At 38.7% G+C, this 21,171-nt stretch overlaps 1 protein-coding gene across 4 annotated transcripts in view; it reads left to right on the plus strand.

Annotated features, from left to right (window-relative positions):
- The window catches only part of EEIG2 (EEIG family member 2), an 81,031-nt gene that overhangs the window by 39,566 nt on the left and 20,294 nt on the right, over positions 1 to 21,171 (plus strand). For 3 of the 4 annotated variants that reach the window (XR_012509164.1, XR_012509165.1, XM_074370083.1), the window contains exons 6-10: positions 5,387 to 5,490; positions 9,015 to 9,110; positions 9,236 to 9,425; positions 9,526 to 9,653; positions 10,431 to 10,500. Coding sequence is in view for 2 of the 4 variants with exons in the window: in XM_074370083.1 (XP_074226184.1) it covers positions 5,387 to 5,490; positions 9,015 to 9,110; positions 9,236 to 9,425; positions 9,526 to 9,653; positions 10,431 to 10,500 (588 nt within the window). In the remaining 2 variants the exon portion in view is untranslated. Of the gene's footprint in view, positions 1 to 5,386; positions 5,491 to 9,014; positions 9,111 to 9,235; positions 9,426 to 9,525; positions 9,654 to 10,430; positions 10,501 to 13,124; positions 17,327 to 21,171 lie in introns of those variants that run through there. The other variant, XM_010956909.3, reaches the window with a different exon arrangement.

A 21,171-nucleotide genomic window follows, 5' to 3' on the forward strand; every position in this document is an offset into this window, starting at 1 on the left:
CTCTGCTAGGGAGGTTCATTGGACTGTTCTCTCTGCTTTTGTCTGTCTTTAAATTTTTCATGATACAAAGTTTTCAAAAACCTACCAGAGAAACAGAGTACAGTGGATCCTTAGCATTCTCAGAGTCAAGTTCTAGTTTTGATACTATATGAGCAGATCTGTGACTCAGATTGCACAATTTTTCAGAAACACAAATTTTATACTAAAGTCAGTATTTATGAAGACAGCTGGTAAGCCAACCTCTAACCAACCACTTGCCCTGAACTCTGTTTTGTATTTCTCTTCAACTCTTAAAATAGCCACCGGCTCTTTATAAAAGAATGAAGCTGACTCTGAGAAGAAAGCCAATCGCTAGAACCGATGAAGAAAAAGGAGATTTTGAAGGAGAAATTATATACTGTGCTGGCATTTAATTGTCTGCTGGTAAAGCGGACCTAGGGGTGATGTAACCCTCTTGAGGAGCTAGGGCTCTGGGGCATTACTATTCCAGAAGGAAGGAAATCACCCTTTGCCAAAATGATTTAATGACTGTTACTGTCACCTAGTTTAATTCCTGGAACAATTCTGTAATGTGAATATTATCAACTCCGTGATGTGAGGACATTGCGGCTCAGAGGTCAAGGAACTGATTTGTCCAGGGTCCCAGGACTCACTCACTCACTGCGTGTGCGTTGGTTGCCTGCCGTGTGCTGGCATTTACCAAGCTGAGTAAGACCAGCCGCCTGCTCTGAAGGAGTCTCTGTTGGCGCTGGGGACAGACATACAACGCATGATGTCACTGAGGCATAGAGGATAGGGACCCTAACTCCTTTTCCTGGAACACCAGGAAGATCTTCGCTGAGAGGGGGACACTGAGCTGGGTTTTAAAGGATGAACAGGAAATCACTAAGCACAGGAGGTGTGTAGAGATGTTGCAGGAAGCTTGTACAAGTTTATGGCAGTGTGACCGGGCGTGGAAAGAATATTTATGAAATACCCTGTAGGTAGTAGTGTCGCTTTAGGAGGTCATTTCTCCCATACTCTTAACATTACTGTGAAATTGAAACAAAATAATCCCATCCCTTTCCTTCTGTAATGGGGCTACATCAAACAGTTTCTGATAAGGGATATAAAAACATTTTCAGAACAAAAAGGGTAATAGGATTAAAAAAGTGGCACATGGTGGGCACTCAGTAACTATTTATTCCACACAGCTCAGTTGTCTCAGGTAACTTGGGAGACTTCAGACTCCAAAATTCGCTAGGAATTTTTTTATTCTAAATTTGCCTTAATATCAGTATGAATTTTCTCCATAATGGTTAGTTGCCCCAGGAATAGAGAAGTTAGTGCAGATGGCTGAAATTATCAAGGATTGGGATTCTTCAGATTTTTTGAGACTGCAGAGCACAGGGCACCAAACTGAAGGTATTGCTCAGAGTGTTATGGCTGTGAAGTCAGACTGGACAGGACGGAGCAGAGCCAGAGGGAGACTGATGGAGAGAGAGAAAGGGCAGAGGCCACAGGCTGGAAGTTCTGAAGGGTGGAAAACAGGTCTAAGAGGTAGAGGGAGGGAGACACTAATCAGGACACTTGTGAAAGGAAAAACAAAGGAGCAGGTATTAAAAAGATAAGAATTTAGACAAGCAGGCATGAGTCACCATCAATGATTAGTGATTCATAACTGACTAGAGATTCCATTCTTTGTAAGTGTATTTCTTTTACATATTGGTATTTCTTCTAGAATATTGAATGTAGGGTTTTTGTTTTCCTTTTTTTCCCACCAAGCTGCTTTATGTTGTTTAAAATTATAGCTTTTGGTAATTGAAGAGGTAGGTCTAGGTCAGACTGCATAGGGCCTTGTATTGCCATTCTGAGGAGTTTGAGCTTTATCCCAAAGGAGCTATTAAAGTGATTTAAGTCAGAGTAACATGTGCATATGCACACTTCAGAAAGAGCACAGTGAGGGTAGCATGGAATAGAGGTAGGCAGAGTAGTTGGGAGACTCTTACAGTCACCCAGGAAAGGGTGCGAAGGCCAAGTGCAAGTAATTAGTGGAGGTGGAGAAGAGATGATGAATAGGAAAAGTACTGAGAGAGAGTCTGTGGGATTTGGAAATTGATTGGGTATGGATAAAAGTGAGTAGGAAGGAGACAGGCAATATCTAGGATTCTGGTTTTGGTGACTTTTTTTTTTTTTAATTGAAGCATAGTTGATTTACAATATTGTGTTAGTTTCAGATATACAACAAACTGATTCAGTTATGTATATTTTTCAGTCTTCTTCATTATAGGTTATTACAAGAGATTGAACATAATTCCCTGTGCTATATAGTAAATCCTTGTTGCTTACCTATTATATGTATAGTGGTTTGTATCTGTTAATTCCATACACCTAATTTATCCCTCTCTTTCTCCTTTGGTAACCGTAAGTTTGTTTTCAATGTCTATGAGTCGGTTTCTCTTTTGTATATAGATTCATTTGTATTATTATTTTAGACTCCACATATAAGTGATACGTAATATTTGTCTTTGTCTGACTTGCTTTACTAAGTGTATTCTCTAGGTCCTTCCATGTTGCTGCAGATGGCAATATTTCATTCTTTTTATGGCTGAGTAATAGTTCATTGTATATATACACCATGTCTTCCTAAGCCAGTCTTCTGTTGATGGGCACTTGGGTTGTTTCCATGTCTAGGCTGTTGTAAATGGTGCTGCTATGACCATTGGGGTGCATGTATCTTTTTGAATTAAGAATTTTCATCTTTTGCTGAAAGAGAAGGAGTGGGATTACTGGATCATGTGGTAGCCCTATTTTTAGTTTTTTAAGGAACCTCCATACTGTTTTCCATAGTGGCTGCACCAATTTACCTTCCCACATGCAGTGTAAGAGAGTTCCCTTTTCCCCACACCCTCTCCAGCATTTATTATTTGTAGACTTTTTGATGATGACCATTCTGACTGGTGTGAGGTGATATCTCACTTTAGTTTTGATTTGCATTTCTCTGATAATTAGCAGTGTTGAACATCTTTTCATGTGCCTGTTTGCCATGTGTGTCTTCTTTGGGAAAATGTCTGTTTAATTCCTCTGCCCATTTTTTGATTGGGTTGTTTGTTTTTTCAGTATCGAGTTGTATGAGCTGTTTATATATTTTGGATATTTAACCCCTTGTCAGTCACATCTTTCACAAATAGGTCATCTTTTCATTTTTTTGCTGTGCCCAGGCTTTTAAATTTTATTAGGTCACATTTGTTTATTTTTGCTTTTATTTCTTTTGCCTTCAGAGACTTACCTAATAAAACATTGCTAGGATTTATGTCAGAGAATGTTTTGCCTATGTTCTCTTCTAGGAGATTTATGGTGTCCTGTCTTATATTTAAGTCTTTAACCCATTTTGAGTTTATTTGTGTGTATAGTGTGAGGGAGTGTTCTAACTTCATTGATTTACATACTGCTGTCCAGTTTTCCCAACACCACTTGCTGAAGAGACTGTCTTTACTCCATTGTATATTCTTACCTCCTTTGTCAAAAATTAACTGACTCTAGGTGTGTGGGTTTATTTCTGGGCTCTCTATCCTGTTCCATAGATCTGTATGTCTGTTTTTGTGCCAGTAACAAGCTGTTTTGATTAGTGTAGCTTTGTATAGTCTGAAATCTGGAAGGGTTTTACCTCCACCTTTGTTCTTTTTCCTCAGTATTGCTTTGGCAATTCTGGGTCTTTGTGATTCCATATAAATTTTAGGATTATTTGTTCTAGTTCCGTGGAAAATGTCATGGGTATCTTGATAGGGATTGCTTTAAATCTGTAGATTGTTTTCAGTAGTATGGCCACTTTAATAATATTAATTCTTCCAATCCAAGAGCATGAAATATCTTTCCGTTTCTTTGAATCATCCTCAGTTTCCTTTATCAGTGTTTTATAGTTTTCAAAGTCTTTCACCTCCTTGGTTAAGTAGTTTATTCTTTTTTTTTTTCCACTCAATTTTAAACAAGATTTTTTTTACTTTATCTTTCTTATGTTTTGTTGTTAATGTAAATAAATGCAACTGATTTCTGTATATTAATCTTGTATCCTGCTACCCTGTTGAATTCATTTATTAGTTCTAAGAGTTTTTGTATGGCGACAGAGGCAATATGTAGGATTCTGGTTTTGGTGACTTTCGGATTGTGGTGGAGAATACAAGAAGAAAACAGATTGGAGGAAAGAATGAGTTCAGCTGTGCAGATACTTAAATATCACAATAGGATATCCAATTTTGGAATTTAGGAGATCCTGGAATAGGAATAATCTGTCAGTTAATAGGTTTAATGGCAATCTTAAATGTCTATATCCCCAAGGATCTGAATAGCCTAAGGATTCCATGGAACTAATACAGTAACATTTTGAGAATTGGCACATAAAAGCTCTGCTTCACGATCCCCCTTCACACCTTCCTACTTTATTTCAGGTCACCAAGGGATGGTCTCTAGGAAGATCTGGTTTTCCTCTAGATACCAACCTTAAAAGATTAGGGATGTTTTCTTAAAAAAAAAAAAAAAGTTCTTATTAGAACTCAGTCTTGCCCCTGCCTGCTTCACAGCTTCTACAGGAAAATAGGAGCTTTGAATGAGCTATTGAAAAATACCCATCAACTCCTCCCAGAGAATCCAGCCTGAAAAATCAAATCTAAACAACTAGGGCTCTTTATTACTCTCCCTGGGGCAGGTGGACTGTTTACAAAGACAGCAGAGGATAAAACCATGGATACTATTTAGAGGTAAATGGAGCCAACAAGTTTATACCGTATAGCACAGGGAAATATATTCAATATCTTGTAGTAGTTCATGGTGGAAAAGAATATGAAAATGAATGTATGTATATTCATATATGACTGAAAAATTATGCTGTACACCAGAAATTGACACGACATTGTAAACTGACTATAACTCAATAAAAAAATTTTTTTAAAAAAAAAGAGGTAAATGGAGCCAACAAGAGATCTTAGGCACTGGAGCAGGAGATGTGAAGTATCCGCCCCCAGCCTCGGCTACAATGGGGCTTGTGCCGGCCTTCGCCTCACACATCCATCCCTGCCCGGCCTGAGAGTTGAGCTGACAGTTGAAGTCCCCTCCACCAACAGTTCTGGGACCGCACCTCCTCTCTTTTCCCGACTCCATGGAGGTAGTGGCCTTCCTGGTCTCCCAATTTTTGTTGTGTAAAAACCCCTTTTTTTCCCAGTGAATTTTACTCAAGTGTTGAGGATGCTCATATATTATGTGTTGATTTTCATCACTTTCATCCTCAAAGAGGTAAATCAACGGGCACCTTCCTAAGACTGTGTACTGACTACACAACCAGTCTGTAACAGTATTTCAAATTTTCAGATTCACCATAAAGCAAGTTCTGATCCCCAGAAATGTTTATTTACAGGCCTCCTTCTACATCAATGTCTATACCAATTGCTGGTGAGTCCGAATCTCTGGAAGAAGATAGAAAAGGTGGAGAGACTCTCAAAATTCATCTTGGGATAGCAGGTATGGATGTGTCACTTACTGGGTTTTCACTTTGTGAGAAACAGTACTACTTGATGTCCTAAACAATTCCCAAAGTGCCTCCCAGACTTAAAACTCTGTACATGACTTGAAATACACTGATAAGTATCAGCAGGGTTTTTTAACTATGCAATTTTTGTTGAAGCCAACGCTTCATTTAGTCTAAAGGCTATGTTATGCTCTGACAGATTAAAAGCTAAATGCTGTGGTGATACCCCCCCACCCCGACCCCCACCACTGTATGCTTCTGCTCCCTACGGATGCCACAACAGGACATGGCAGGACTTTTCCCACCCTACCCACCCAGCAGCTTCTGCCAGTCACCTCTCAGGTGTTGCTTCTCTTCCATGAATCACACACATCTGTCCGGTTCCCAGACGTTAGTGCACACCAAAGTCGCCTTGTGGGCTTGGTAAACCATAGCTTGCTGATGCTGCAGCCAGAGTTTTTGATTAAGTAGATCTGGGTTGGGGCTTGAAAGCTACTTGACTGAGTTCCCAGGTGCTGCTGCTGCTGGGCCTCGGGCCACACCTTGAGAGCCACTTCTCCAGGCAAAGTCCCAGCCGTAGACAGTGTGCTCCCCAAGTCAGCAGCAGGTGAGGGAATGTCAAATTGGCTGGGGAAAAGGCACTTAGGGGCTTCCTTTTTCTCCCACACCATGTGACCATGGTTATTATTCGGAAGAATGAAAAGAAAGGTGCAGTGACGCGATTAACATTTTCCCCACTTTTCAGATTGCAAGGATATGGTTTCTTACAGATAATGAGGATTATGAACTCTCCTGATTTGGGATCAGTGAATCCTTTGTATACTTTTAACTTTTTCATTGGTGCCTTCTCTTCAGTGTTTAAATATTCTGAGTCCTTTCTCAGATTGGAAGCCAAACACTCATTAGCCTACATCCTGCCCTATCTGCTGCTCTTCCATGGGCCCCCGCCCTCTCTCTCTCTCACACACTTTCTATAGCCAAACTCATAGGAAGAATACACGGCCCATTTACTCCTAAATGTACACACACCCTGGTTTCTGCCTTCTGCCCTCTCTTGATCATGTCTCCAGGAACATGATTGTCAAGTCCTGTGGGCTGTTTTCATCTTTCTTGAGTCTTTCTCTTCCGGTGGCTCCCACCTCTCCTTCTCTAGCTTCTGGGGGCTCCTTTATCTTCTTGCACCTTCCTCTTAAAATGCTGGTGCTCCGCAGGATTTGGGTCCCTCCTCACTCTCCCTGGGCAGTGTCATCTATACCTGGAACTTAGCTATCAAATAAATGTAAATGGGACCATGTAAACATGAGTTAATATTTTTGATTTACAAATTTGTGTTGCCTCCAGACTTCATCCTAAACTCCAGGTACCTGTTTCCAAATGCTTTTTGGAAAGGTCCACTTCGTGTCACAGACTGAAATCTGTCTGGTTATCTTTTTTCTCAACTAAGCCTCTAAGCTCTTTGCAATCAGGTCTTAATTTGTTTTGTATCAACAGCATAAGGGCCAGAGACATGGTAGAAATTCAGTGACTAGTGAATGGGTGTCCTCAGGCGCCCCAAATTCCACACACCCAACACGTCTTCCTGACTCTTGCTCCTGTATTTTCTACCTGTATTTCCCCCTTTACTTTCTGTGTGTCCTGGCACACTCTTCTAATTAGTAATTAAATACTTCCATCTGTCCCTGTCAGACATCCCTCAGCTGGATTACTATGCAAATCTGCACTCCTTCACCCCCGTTCTTCCTGCTGCCAGAGTGATCTTTTCAAAATGTCCATCTGGTCCAGTCACACCCCTGCTTAAAGCCATTGAATTGTTTCCTTCCTTAAACTCATAGGAGAAGGTCCTTCATTAGCAGGCATCCACTCATCTGTCTTCCCTCCAGTTATCTGCACCACTACCTTATGGCAACTTGACCGAACTTAACTTTCCTACAGACAAGGCATGCTTTCCCCCACCTAGTCTAGCCAAGGAATCCCTATGCATCATTAAAGACCTGAATTAACCTCCTGTATGAGGTCTTCGCCCTGTTACCAGCTAGTGCTCGATGCACTTGTCCTTTTTTTTTTTTTTTTTTTCTCATTCTTGTGGGACCCTGGCAGGTGGGAAAGCTTTTCTTGGGCATATGCCAGAAGGTAGCCAAGTTCCTGTGTGAGCAGTGAATGCTGGTCCCAGGACTTAAAGACTTTGTTCTCTCTGCCTCAGAAGCCCTACTCCTGCCCGTCATCCAGAGAAAAGTCTGCACTCAGAGAGGCAGGCAGGAAATCAAGGAGGACAGAGGTGTGGGGACAGGATTGTGGGGATGGTGGTCCTTTGGAGCTCTTGGTAGCTTCTTTTTGGTGCTTGTATTTTGGTACTTGGCAAAATGTATTAAAACTGCTTCAACTCTATAAACTGTGACGCATATATTTTATCTTATTTATTTTGTACCCCTCTATCTCTTACAGTATTGGGCACATGACCTGGTAGGGGCTTAATAAATACTTATTGAATGAATAAATTTTGAAAACCAGTAAACAAATGGATGAATTACGATCTGGCCAACCCTAGGAGTTAAATATATAATTCTTGATAGGAACCAACTATTTTGGTTGAGAATCTGGGTTTAGAACTAGTAGCTAATTGGGTTTAGAACCACCGTCAAGTAGGAAAAGGGATGTTCACTTGGATTTGTATCTTACAGTCTGTCCAGAGATGAGAAGCCTTTTGGAGAAGGGCCAGGTTCTCCAGTAGCTCACGTGTTTGGCAGCGTTCATCGGTCCATCTGTGTTCAATATCACTTATAGAACTGCTGCTATAATTGCTGCATTACTCAATTGGTTTTCTTTTGCCTCTAAGTGAAAAGTAGTTCTGATTTCCAGATATTTCGCCCTTGTGAAAATGGTCACAGTTCTGCATTCTGTGGAAGAAGCCTGGCTCTGGAAATACTTGGCATCTGGATTATGCACATTATCAGGGAAATACTAGAAATGGCTTTGACACTGCTTTTTTTTTTTTTTGTACATTTACTTTGAGACTGAATACTGTAATCAATTTCTGAAGAACTTTATTCTCAGTGCTACATCACATGCTGTGTTGATTTAAACCAAATTATAGCTTAGCACCAGCAACACGAACACGAAAGTAACAAAGTACTCTTTAGTCTACTGCTTTGATGGATTTGGGAGAGCAAGATTTCCTTAGAACCAAACAAAAACCTGGCAATTTTATGAGAATTTTTAAGAACATCTCAGACTCATTTTTATTAGAGAAACGTTAAACAGAAAAACTAAAATAGTTTTATTTACAATGAAGTGCTGTTAAATCTTACGAAAAGTACTATAATTCTTCAGTAAACTGAGGTATTTAAGTTCCTTGTATTTCTTGCAACACAGTTGTTTACATGGTACTGATTTAAAGAGATTTCTTTCTCTCTATAACTTGATAATGAACTTAGCAGTTTATAAAATCTGCAGAGTACAAGACAAATTGACCATTGACTTATTGGCAGTAATAGTAACATTATGTTATGACTCACTGCAGATCTCTCAGCAAAGAGTGCCTCTGTTCCAGATGAGCTTGGTGCCTGTGGACACTCTAGAACGTCAAGCTATGCAAGCCAGCAGTCCAAAGTATCAGGTAGAGGCTAAAAGTAAAGTTGAATTGCTCTAAAGGGACTTGGAATTGCTATGGTGAGGGAGAGAATATTTGGTTGCAGTGTGTTTGATACTTCGTATTACATCCAGAGTGATTTTCTCTGACAGGGTATAGCTCATGCCACTCCAGGTCATCTAGTTTCTCTGAGCTCTGCCACAGGAGAAACACCTCCGTGGGAAGTACATCAACAGGGATCGAAAGTATTCTAGAGCCATGTGATGAAATTGAGCAAAAGATAGCTGAACCAAATCCTGATGCAGCTGACAAAGAAGATACAGCTTCAGAAACACCCAACAGGTAATCATTTTGGTCTTGGTTTAAATGGAAAAAAAAAAACAACTTTGTTTTCATAACACAATTTTAAAAAGGAGGAAATTTTTAAAAATTATTTTCAAAGATGCCCAGTGAAACAAGATTCTGTAGAATCTCAGCTGAAGCGAGTTGATGACACCAGAGTGGATGCAGATGATGTTGTGGAGAAAATATTACAAAGTCAAGACTTCAGCCTAGATTCCAGTGCAGAAGGTGCGTAGATAACCATTAAGTACACATAGATGTATGTGATCCAGGTTTGTATGCTCCATGGGTCAGCAGTTAAGAGGCAGTGCATCACGATCCTGCCTGTTGCATTTTTGTAAAATAAATTTCACACCCCTAAAAATCTGAAGATAACTATGGCTCATTTGTTAATGGATATTAAATTCGTAAAAGAATTAACTTTAGTTTAAAAATACCAACTTTAAAGAAAGCTTCTGTTGTGTTTTTTAATTTATGCATCAGTGTCTGCCATGTTTGTATACCTTATGGTAGATACCTGCACCTGCTTTGTCACAGCGAGGCTTGAGTACCTCAAGTCCTGTTGTAATTTGGAAGGTTGGGTGGTGATCTTGAAATGATAGTAAATAACACAGTCCCTCATTCCGTCCTTAGCAATTTCACTGAAACTGAAAATTTACATGCCACCAAATTGAAAGGTATAATTATTCATGCTGGTGTGAATAGAGAGCAGTTAACAATGGACTTAGTTTCATTATGTAACCGGTTGTAGAGAGAAATAATTAAACCCCACTTGAGGAAATTTGTAGGAACAGCTGCCTTCTTTGCTTGGCTTTAAGAAAGTTAATGAGACATAATTAGGGTATCTTGTAAATTGCCTGGTTTAAAACATGGATGTAGCTTGTTTTTTAAAGTTTTTTTTATTTCTTTAATAAAGCTGAAATGTGAACTTACTATAATATGAATATTATTTGACAATAATCTAATAGTTGTACATGTAACAAATCCTGTAAATGTGTATTGCAGAAGAAGGACTGAGGTTATTTGTGGGTCCTGGGGGAAGAGCAACCTTCGGCAGTCGTCATCTTCCAAACAGGTATGGAGTCCAAATAGTATCTTACTAAAATAAAGAATAGACTGACTTTTTCTTTCAAATCTTCATGCGTAGAAGATGAAAGTTGCAAAGTTTGTATTAGATTGAGGCTAGAAAGCACAGTAATTAGTAATTCCATGAGAATTACAGCTCCTAGTATAGCTCTTAGTTTTCCTTATTCTGAGTATGTTTGAAATTGTATTTTATAAGTTTATTTGTTGGTTTCCTTAGATGTACTTTTAGAATGTATTAGTAGAGGACCAGTAGAGCACTGGGCAAGATGCACTATAAAAAGGACATTTAGAAAAGAGTTCTTAGCCTGATATCTTAGAGCAAAGCAAAACTGTGTTGTCCATCAGTGGTCTTGTGTGTCATGAGCCGTCACACAGCCCCTCAGCAGCGGATGCTGCTACTGACCTTGCTTGTCCTCTTTTCCCCACCATACTGGAGTCTAACATGCATGTTAGGAGAATAAGTTCAGAAAACCAATCTTCATTTTGCTAGTTATTCAGATTCAGAAGGAGAAAAGGCACCTGCCAAACTTAGCCATTCTGATTCCCGGCACTGCAGCCAGTGATAGTGAGCACAGGTGCTGAGGACACCTTAGAAATTCTGATCACTCCACTGCTTCCCCACAGCATGACCCCTGGGCACCCGGTGCTCAGTATTGCCCTGTAATATGTATGTCGAGTTCCAGCACAACTACAGAGTAAGTCAGAGTTGCAGGGGGAGGGAGCCCCCTTGGTCCAAGACAGTTCTTTTACTCTCCAGTGTTACTCTCAAAGCCTAAAACAATGTATAGTTTGTTTCTTCTACCAATACTTATTGTACTGAGTTCCTCTTGGGTGCCCAGCACATTGCAGGGCCCAAAGGGTACAAAGGAGGAAACACCTACATCAGCAACTACAATCAGGTATGACAGGTGGTAAGACAGGGAATAGAAATCTCATCTTAAGAGCAGCTCTACTTTTATCTGTTACGGATACTGAGGTTCTTCTAAGATGTTGTTTGTAAAAGGGGTTCTGCTGCTAAAGAATATTTTTTAATATATTGCTTTTTTTTTGCATTTAGTAAGTATTGTTTTATGATCGATACTTTGTAAGAAGTACCAAAGGATTTATCATGTGCTAGTTTGTAATTAAAAAGGAACCATGAAAAGGAAAGGAAAGGAAAGGAGAGGAGGGGAGAGGAAAGGAAAGAAGGAAGGAAGGAAGGAGAGAGAGGGGGTGAGGGAGGGAGGGGGGGAGAGAGACAGAAAGAAAGGAAAGGAAAGGGAAGAAAGAAAGAAAGGGAAAGAAAGAAAGAAAAAGAAAAATTCAGCTCCATCAAAAAGGCACTGGGTGTTTACAGGCTTATAGAAAACCTTTATCAGGGGAGTTCAGGTGTTCTGAGCACTCGCTGCCCTGGACTCCTCGCTGGGTGCCCTACAATAAACACCGCACTTTCCTTCACCACAAAAAAAACAAAACAAAAACAAAAAAAAACCCTTTATCTTCCCAGACCAAGAAGCAATGGAGGGAACATGTGTGTTCATTGCATTGTAACACAAGGCCAGGGTACTTACTAGGAGCATCAACAATAGCAAAACACCCTTTCCATTGATGAGGCCATTACTTAAGTGTTTCTCAGTACTTTATTCACAAAGCTTGCAAATTTTAAGTCTTTCAGTATTCTCCCTATTTCATTAATAGAGGTCAATTAGTAGCCGGCATAATAGGGCAAAGGCTAAGTTCCTGTAATAGAGACCCAAAAATACAATAGCCATCCTGGAGGGACAGCTTTGCCCCAGAAGTGATTCACTGATGCAGGTACCTCCATTTTTGTCCTTCACCATCCTCCTTACCTGTGTTGTCAAAATCGCTACTCGTCCAAGGCAAGCCATTCTCCCTTTAAGCAAGAGGGGTGGAAGTTGGCATGTCTCCATTCACGTTCCCTGGGGCTAACTTAGTCACAAGGCTGCACCTATGTACAAAGGAGTTCAGGAAATGTGGTCTCTAGCCAAGCTGCCTGCACCTGGCTAAAACCACGAGGAAGGGGTGAGTAGATCTTGGGGGACAACCAGTGATCTGGCAAACCAAGCTCGTGAAGAAATAAATCCCTCTTCAAGGTCATTTTTCCCTTTTCATCTGCATTAATGACAGATACGACTTACAGTACTGACCACTTATAAAGATACTTGCAGATTTACGAATAATTTTTGCACTTTCTAGTAAAGTACCTTAAGACACGACACTACTAATGCAACTAAAAATTATCATCCATTAACTCAGTGCAAGACCTAGACTGTCAGAGTCAATATATGCTCCTGGATGAGGCCGATTTGGGGATTTATAAATAAGCATATTTGCCACAGTGTTGATAGGGTAAGAATTTGGAAACATTACTAGATTTTTGTGGGAATAAGTATGAGGTGATCAAGGACTAGACTAATCCCCGTGTATCAATTATAAACACTTAATATTTCAAGTGCTTTCTATCTCTGGTGTCCTTAAACCTTGTGGATATCAAATCAAGTAAAAAATTGCCTCATGCATTATCACTTTGGGGAGAAGGTTAACTGGAACAATTTCAAACACTAGAGTTCAAATTTTGAAGGTTTTGTTGGTTTCCCCCCCCCCCACTTTCAGGGTGGGGTCTGGAGCTTATGAACAAGTTGTGATCAAACGCTAGAAGTCAAGCTGGTTAGCTGAAGCTGCCCTGTGGGATTCAGATGTGGGCAGTCGAGCTATCAAGGCACTTTGTTCAAGCGCTTATAAGGAAATGAACCTATTTAAAAAATGAAGCCTGTTCATCTATCAAGAGGAAAGCCAACACTGATTTCTTCTCCGAAGGTGCCCACCACTGTCCTTTCTCACCCACCAACAGGGACCACAGGAAGGTAGTACTGGGGCAGTGTGCCTCGTGCGCTTGGAGATACATGGCTTCTGCGGTCACTGCACAGAATAATGAAAAGCCTGCTTTTTCTCTCTAAACATCCAGTGGGAAAAAACAGTGCTGTACCTCTGAGTATAGTTTTAGTGTCGAAGTGTAAAACCTGTGATAGAAGTGCTCGACAGAGTCGAGCTCTAATTAATTTTTGGTGTTGAGGACAGTAAGTGAAAATAATTTAAACCCTGTAGATTCTGCCAAGAATAAGTATAATTCCTGTGAAGGAAATCTTCCATATTATACTACCTGCATTATTGTACTAAGGTCATTAACTCTTTTTGATGCAATAATTGATATAAAATGTGGGTGTTTCGTGCTTTTGGAAAATGTTATACCACAACTTAAACATGTGAAATGCTTAATTCTTAAAGTATCAGTCATAAGTTGAATAACAAGCGTGAGTTATTTAAGTTTGAGGTATGTGAGTGGGTATAATGCCATTATTACGCCATGTGTATCATTACTTGTTAATTTTAGATGAGCTGCAGAACTCGCACTAGCACTATAGAAGAGGTTGGAGGTAAGTTTAAGATTTGGTGTGTTAGGGTTCCGTAAGACACCCTAGTGTTAGAGCTCTGTTAACTAACATAAGACTGTCTGCTGGTTTCAGAAGTCAGAATTTAGAACAACAAGAGGAAAATTGTGATATGATCAGAAACAGAGCTGCCTTTTCTACTTAAGTTCAGGCTTATCTGAAACTGAAAATTATTCCAAGGAGGTAATGGATAAAAGACAGGGGACAGCCACTTGACATCACTGACACGGACTCGTGGTTTTCTGTTTTGGCCCCCTTGATCAGATACATGTTTTCTTCTTTACTATATCAGAAATTAGTTATTTTGAAGCGAGAATAGAATGTCACATGCATCAAATAAGCTTTTAAAATAAGAATATCTGATCTGGATCCAGTTCAATAGCACAGCAGATAAACCGTAAGAGTTTTTCTAGTCTCACGTGACAGTTTCTGTGTGGAAAGACCTCAATTTGCTTGGAATCCACTCAATCACTGAAGAAAAATGTTGGTTGTATAGAACTAGTAATTCCCAGTCCTTACTTTCCAAACCATGTCCAAGAAATGTAGTATGTTAGAATAGAATTACTTTGGTCTAATGGTTTCATGTTGGCAAAATAAGGGCAAATATATATTATTTTTTTAAGAAAATTTATTTTAATATCCAAATTTAGAAGCTTGAAAGTTTTTGAATAGTTCATGTTAGGGTTTTTTTTTTAATGTTTCAAGGATTGGGCATTCCAAATTAATTCAATACTACTTTTATAAATAATAGATTCTGAGGTTTTTTAAGAGAGATAACGCCCCACTTTAAAATATTCTGAATGTTGAGAGATAGGATTTTCTGAGTCACCAGTTATACTTTCTTACTTTTTAAGATTTGTTTTGAAAGAAAAAGATTGACCTTATCATTTTAGTCTAACCAAGGAAAATATTACTGTAAGTGGTAAACGACTTGCTGTCTGCAAATAAACAGGTGAACTGATCCATTCATTATATATTATGGGAAGGAAAAAGAATCAAAGTTTTTAATAGAGATATGAAGATATTGTTTAGAGAGATAGTTATTGACATGTCTTAAAAACATATTTTTCTATTTTCAAAGTATTATTCCTAAGCTATATTTTTTATTGGCACTTCTGCAAATGATTTTGCAGTTTTGAAAGTGATAATGAAAACTGGATTGTAAATTAGGTTCAGTGAGGACATTCTTCAGAGACGTAAAAGATGCTGTGATTAGGGCACTGCCCCATCTTCCTCATCCTTGGCTGCCCTTCGCCCAGGACCTTCATACAAGACTGGCCCTTGGTATTTAATATGATATAGAATTATTTTTAAAAAACAAAGTGTGGAGAGATTTTGAAAAGCATGAAAATCGTGCCTTTATGATTTGAGTGGCCACCAGATACATCTTGATTTACGTAGGAGTAAATATTTCAGATTTTTTTACCAAATAAAAATATTAGAAAGAAAAAAAATGACAATATCCTCTGTAGTCAGTGAAAGTCTGGATTCATTTTATTCTATTTTGTGTCCCGTCAGCAACTTTGTAATCACATTTCATTACAGTCCTTGAAAATATTTGTTAAAAGACCAAGTGTTCATCTTACTTTCTAGTTTTTCTTAGAGTATGTACTGTTAATGTCTTAACCATGTAGCTGTTAAAAAAAAATCTGCTTATTAAATACCAAGTCCACTTTGGGTTCCATTTTGAGGTTAGAAAATTGAATTTGAAAATTAAATCATAATAAATTTTTAATTTTTAAATATTAAATATTTTATTTTTTAATAGCAAAGTTGAATTTTAAATCATCCAGTCTTAGAGAATTTGCAGATGTATATAACATTTTCTTTTTCTAATCTTATCCTAGAGAAGAAGATTCATGGTATTTTAAAGCTATGTATTTGTGATCAGGTAATGAAGTGTCTTAAATACCTTGCTTGGAGAAAATACAGAGACCAGTCAGGAGCCCACATCTTGTGCTGGTGACCAAGACTAGAGAGGATGTGAAGGGTAGCAAAGGGCAGGGAAGGCCCTGGACCCATCGGTTTACACTCTGATGGTCAACTCCCCTTTGCCATGGTGGTGCTGAAGGCTTCTGTAAATGGACAACTGATTCCGATTAGTACTTAAAATCTGAGAAAGTCTTGACCAAGAATCCTAAAGTCCACCATCCCATTCCAGCAAAATACTGTCAGAGTAATGATGTCCAAACTAACTTCTTTGTTTTTTTTTTTTTTTTTTAATGAAAACCATGAGCCACAGAGGTCCACCACTTAGCCCATTTGTTGCTAGAAGGGGAAAAAAAATCTCCTACTAGCTCCAGTCAAAACATATTCAGGTATTGATGAGTTTTAATAAGTTAAAACACCCAGAAGTATTTTTAGAATTTAAGATTTCCATGCTGATAAGACCCCTTTGCAAGTTCAAGCTGACGGTACTATTACATACTTCATTGACGTTCTCTGACGTGTTAGGCTTCCGTTATATATGATAATGCTCTGAAAGAGACTGGGCTCATGACAGGGTTGCATTTTATTTTAACAGACCTTTAACTGGGGCAGTTCAGAAAATATACTTGGTCAGTTCTCCTCGGTGGTACGTCATGTTAATATAGTCTAGTACTGCAGTTGAAATTGTGTTATGCTGTGACCCATATGTTGGCTTAGGTACTGTGCACAGTCTTAATAGCTGAGATGTTGTTAAAGAATATGAAGTCTAAAAATACAAAGGGTAAAATATGCCTATATTAACCTGTTGTAAGATTGCTTTGGAAATAAAGGCCTTATTCCTATATACATGACTTCTCATAAGATAAAATATACACATTATATTTTAAATGGTCGTGTGAGTGGTCCCTAGTTTCTCTCCATATGACAAAGCTGGCAAAATTTTTAATTTACATGGACTGCATACTCCACATTTACACGTTTATGTCCATCATATATATATATATATAACATAATATATATATATATTGTTATATATATAACAATTCTCTTGCTAATATTCATTGACTAAATCCCATATACAGGAAGACATTTAGGGTATATTGAGCTCAATTATTTTTTTGGAAACACATTTTATTTTGAGAATCACCTTCCTCTTAACCATTTTATTTGGTTCCCTGGAAGTTGATACAGTTGTGGATAATCATGTAAATGTGTATGAAAAATTTTTTATTGAAGTGATTCCATTAGTATTCAAATCTGTAATACTTGGAGAATGACCTTCATATTTAAGTATTTCTTTGTTTTAACTGTCCAACTATAAATCCAGGATATGTTTTCCTTTTTTTACCAAAACTAATTTTTTATTGTTAAATATCTGAGAAATGTAAAAGTGAATCTTACACATGTTCAATAAAAATCATATCTTAAAGTTTAGAAGAGTTTAGCCTTTAAAATTTCAGTTAAGATTCTATCAGAAATCTGTGAGATTTTTGCCAAGGAAAGAAAATGAAAGGAAAAAAACCAGTGTATAACTTCTCCCTGGGGGATTCCCTTTACCTGTGGCCAGGCAGTAGAGAAAGAATACAGACCTGAATGCCTCTGGTGAAACACATTTCTCTGAGGCCTGAGGCAGCCCCTGCAGTCCCGTGGGCAGGCACTTGGGAGTAAGACAAACTTGAGTCTGAATTCAGATTCCCATCTGAACATGTTTCCTAATCTAGGATGGAGAAAATACCACTGACTCTTTTGGGTTGTGATGAAGAACACAGGAGCTGATGTTAAGAATATGCTGCCTAGGAGGCACTCAGTTGATCAAGCCCACATTGGTCTTTGTGTAGCATCTACACGCATATCTTATTTCTAGAAGATGGTCAATAAATGTGCATTATGAGAGGTTAAGATCATGACTGAAATGGTACTCAGGGTCACCACACCCTTGTACAGACTGTTTTGACTAGAACGTCCTCACAGAGAGGAAAAGCAATGCCAACACATTCCCTCTGCTGATACTCAGATTATAACAGCAATTTAAAGTTAATAAAGAACTATGGTTCAATGTGAGTTTGAACCCAGATCTCTCTATGTAGATTGTCATGACTTCCCTGGACAGTGCAGATTATGAAAGTTTACTGAGTTAAGAAGAAAGCATCCTACATGCTGGCAGAAGTGGGGTGGGGTATAGGTACTCCAGGGGAAACCCTCAAACCTCCTCCCCAGTACATAGAACCGTACAGGATCATCTGGGATAACTTTGTGCACACAGCAGAACCTGGCATGACCCTCTGATCTATCCCCTCAAACCTTTCTCTTTTTTTTTTTTAATATAGGTTGATGTACAATACTATTTAAGTCACAGGTATACAACATAGTGATTCACAATTTTTAAAGCTTATACTCCATTTATAGTTATTATAAAATATTGGCTATATTCCCTGTGTTGTACAATATATCCTTGTACCTTATTTATTTCATACATAATAGTTTGTACATTTTAGTCCCCTACCCCTGTTGTACCCCTCCGCCATTTCCTCTGCTCACTGGTAACCATTAGTTCTCTGTATTTGTAAATCTGTTTCCTTTTTTGTTACATTTACTAGTTTATTTTTTTCAATTCCACATATAGGTGCTTTCATACAGTATTTTTCTTGCTCTTGCTGACTTATTTCACTTAGCATAATACCCTCCAAGTCCATCCATGTTGTTGCAAATGGCAAAATTTCATTCTTTTTATGGCTGAGTAGTATTCCATCGTGTGTGTGTATCCCACATCTTCTTTATACATTCATCTGTTGACACTTAGGTTGTTTCCATTTCTTGGCAACTGTAAATAATGCTGCTATGAGTGTTGAGATGCATGTATCTTTTCAGATTAGTGGGGTGTTTTTTCTTTCTTTGATATATACCCAGGAGTGGAATTGCTGGGTCATATGGTAGTTGCATTTTTAGTTTTTTGAGAAACTTCCATACTGTTTTCCAGTGTCTGCACCAGTATACATTCCCACCAACAGTGTAGGAGGGTTCCCTTTTCTCCACATCTTTGCCAACATTTGTTGTGTTCTTTTTGACGATGGCCATTCTGACAGTTGCAATGTAATACTTCACTGTGGTTTTGATTTGCATTTCTCTAATAATTAGCAGTGTTGAGCATCTTTTCATGGGCTTGTTGGCCATCTTTATGTCTTCTTTGGAAAAATGTCTATTTTAGTCTTCTGCCCATTTTTTAATCAAGTTGTTTGGGGTTTTTGGGGTTTTGCATTTTTTGGGGGGGGTTTTTGGGTTTTTTGATGTTGAGTTGTATGAGCTGTTTATATATTTTGAATATTAACCCCTTATTGGTCATATCATTTGCAAATATTTTCTCCCATTCCATAGGTCGTCTTTTCATTTTGTTGATGATTTCCTTTGCTGTGCAAAAGCTCTTAAGTTTGGTTAGGTCCCATTTGTTTATTTTTGCTTTTACTTCTTTTGCCTTGGGAGACTTACCTAAGAAAGTATTGCTACAAGTTGTATCAGAATGTTTTGCTCATGTTCTCTTCTAAGAGTTTTATGGTGTCATGTTTTATATTTAGGTCTTTAAACCTCTTTGAGTTTATTTTTGTATATGGTGTGAGGGAGTGTTCTAACTTCACTGATTTACATGTAACTGTCCAGCTTTCCCAGCACTACCTGTTGAAGAGACTGTCTTTTCTCCACCATATTTTCTTGCCTCTTTTGTTGTAACTGACCATAGATATGTGGGTTTGTTTCTGGGCTCTATTCTGTTCCATTGATCTATGTTTCTGTTTTTGTGCTATACCACACTGTTTTGATTACTATGGCTTTATTGTATTGTCTCAAGTCAGGGAGCATGATTCTTCCAGCTCTGTTCTTTCTCAAGATTGTTTTGGCTATTCAGGGTCTTTTGTGTTTCCATACAAATTTTTAAATTACTTGTTCTAGTTCTGTGAAAAGTGCCCTTGGTACTTTGACAGGAATTGCACTGGATCTATAGATTGCCTTCGATAGTGTGGTCATTTTAACAATATTAATTCTTCCAGTCCATCAGCACAGAATATCTTCCTATCTGTTTGTGACCGGCCCCCTCAGAACTTCTCACCCACATCTCAGGCATGGGGTCCCCAGACCCAGCCTTCTTATATGACTTACCCCACCCTCCCTCAGCACCTAGTGTTTTCCTCTCCCTCTCTCTCCCTTCCTCCTTATAGTCTCCCCTTTCCTTCACCTTATTTTACCTTTTCACTCCTGTATATACATAGCACATACCTGGTTGCAGCACATGTAAGGAAACAAAACCTTTCTGTTTGCATGACACGAAATCTTTGGTGGAGTTAATCCACCCCACATTACACAAAATGCATCACAAATTTTAGGAAACATAAACAGAAAAGGCTTACATTTAGACATTTTCTGAGTCGGTGATCTCTATTCCCGAGGGACCCACAAAATAAGGAAGTGTCAGAGACCATCCTGTATGAATTAAGACTTCATTCCTATGCAGTTACAGCTCAGCTGGGTTGAGATATCTCCTCAGCCATTTAAGAAATTGACTCCACTGCTAGACCTTTAGACCATTTCAGGAGTGATCTTCCTGAGTATGCACTGCAAAAAGCTTTAAACCTCTAAAGAAAATGGGCGTAACTAGGATTTTTTTTTTTTTTTTCTGGGACTTATTTATATCAGGGAGTCCTCAAAGCAAAGGACTGCATTTACTTTAAGTGGGAAAAGTGTGCCACCTTCTGGTACTGAACTTCAGTGATTCAGTTCAAATCTGCCTCTCCCACATGTGTCTGGCTCTTCTATCCCCTATATTCCATTGAATTAATACCAAAGGAAAAAAAAAAAAACACCTTTGTGTTTTTCAATACTAAATGTTAAAAATTTGAAATACGTGCAAAAAGATTTTAAAGCATTGCATACTTTGCCTAAATAAGGTAAAATTGTTTTCCTTTAGTATGGGATTAATGAAAGATTCTGTAAGTTGAGTGACATGATGATTCCTCCTGGAAAGGACTGGGTGGTCAGCATGATCAAGGGATTCTAGACAGAGGCACAAGTCTGGATAAAGACATAGCAATGCAAAAACACAGCCTACTCCATGAAAGCAGAGTGTCTGAGTCAAAGATGAGGTGGGGGAGTACGGAGTGATGCAGCGTTTCCGGGAAAGAACAGAATGATCAGAGTTTGACTAGTTCCAGGTAGGGTCCCATCATACAGGATGAAATGGAGTCGGCAGCAGTAACTGCACCGGTGCTGGCACAGAGCACATACAGTTTGACAGGAAC

This window comes from Camelus bactrianus, chromosome 9, assembly GCF_048773025.1.
Source record: "Camelus bactrianus isolate YW-2024 breed Bactrian camel chromosome 9, ASM4877302v1, whole genome shotgun sequence".
In the NCBI taxonomy this organism is placed as follows: domain Eukaryota; kingdom Metazoa; phylum Chordata; class Mammalia; order Artiodactyla; family Camelidae; genus Camelus; species Camelus bactrianus.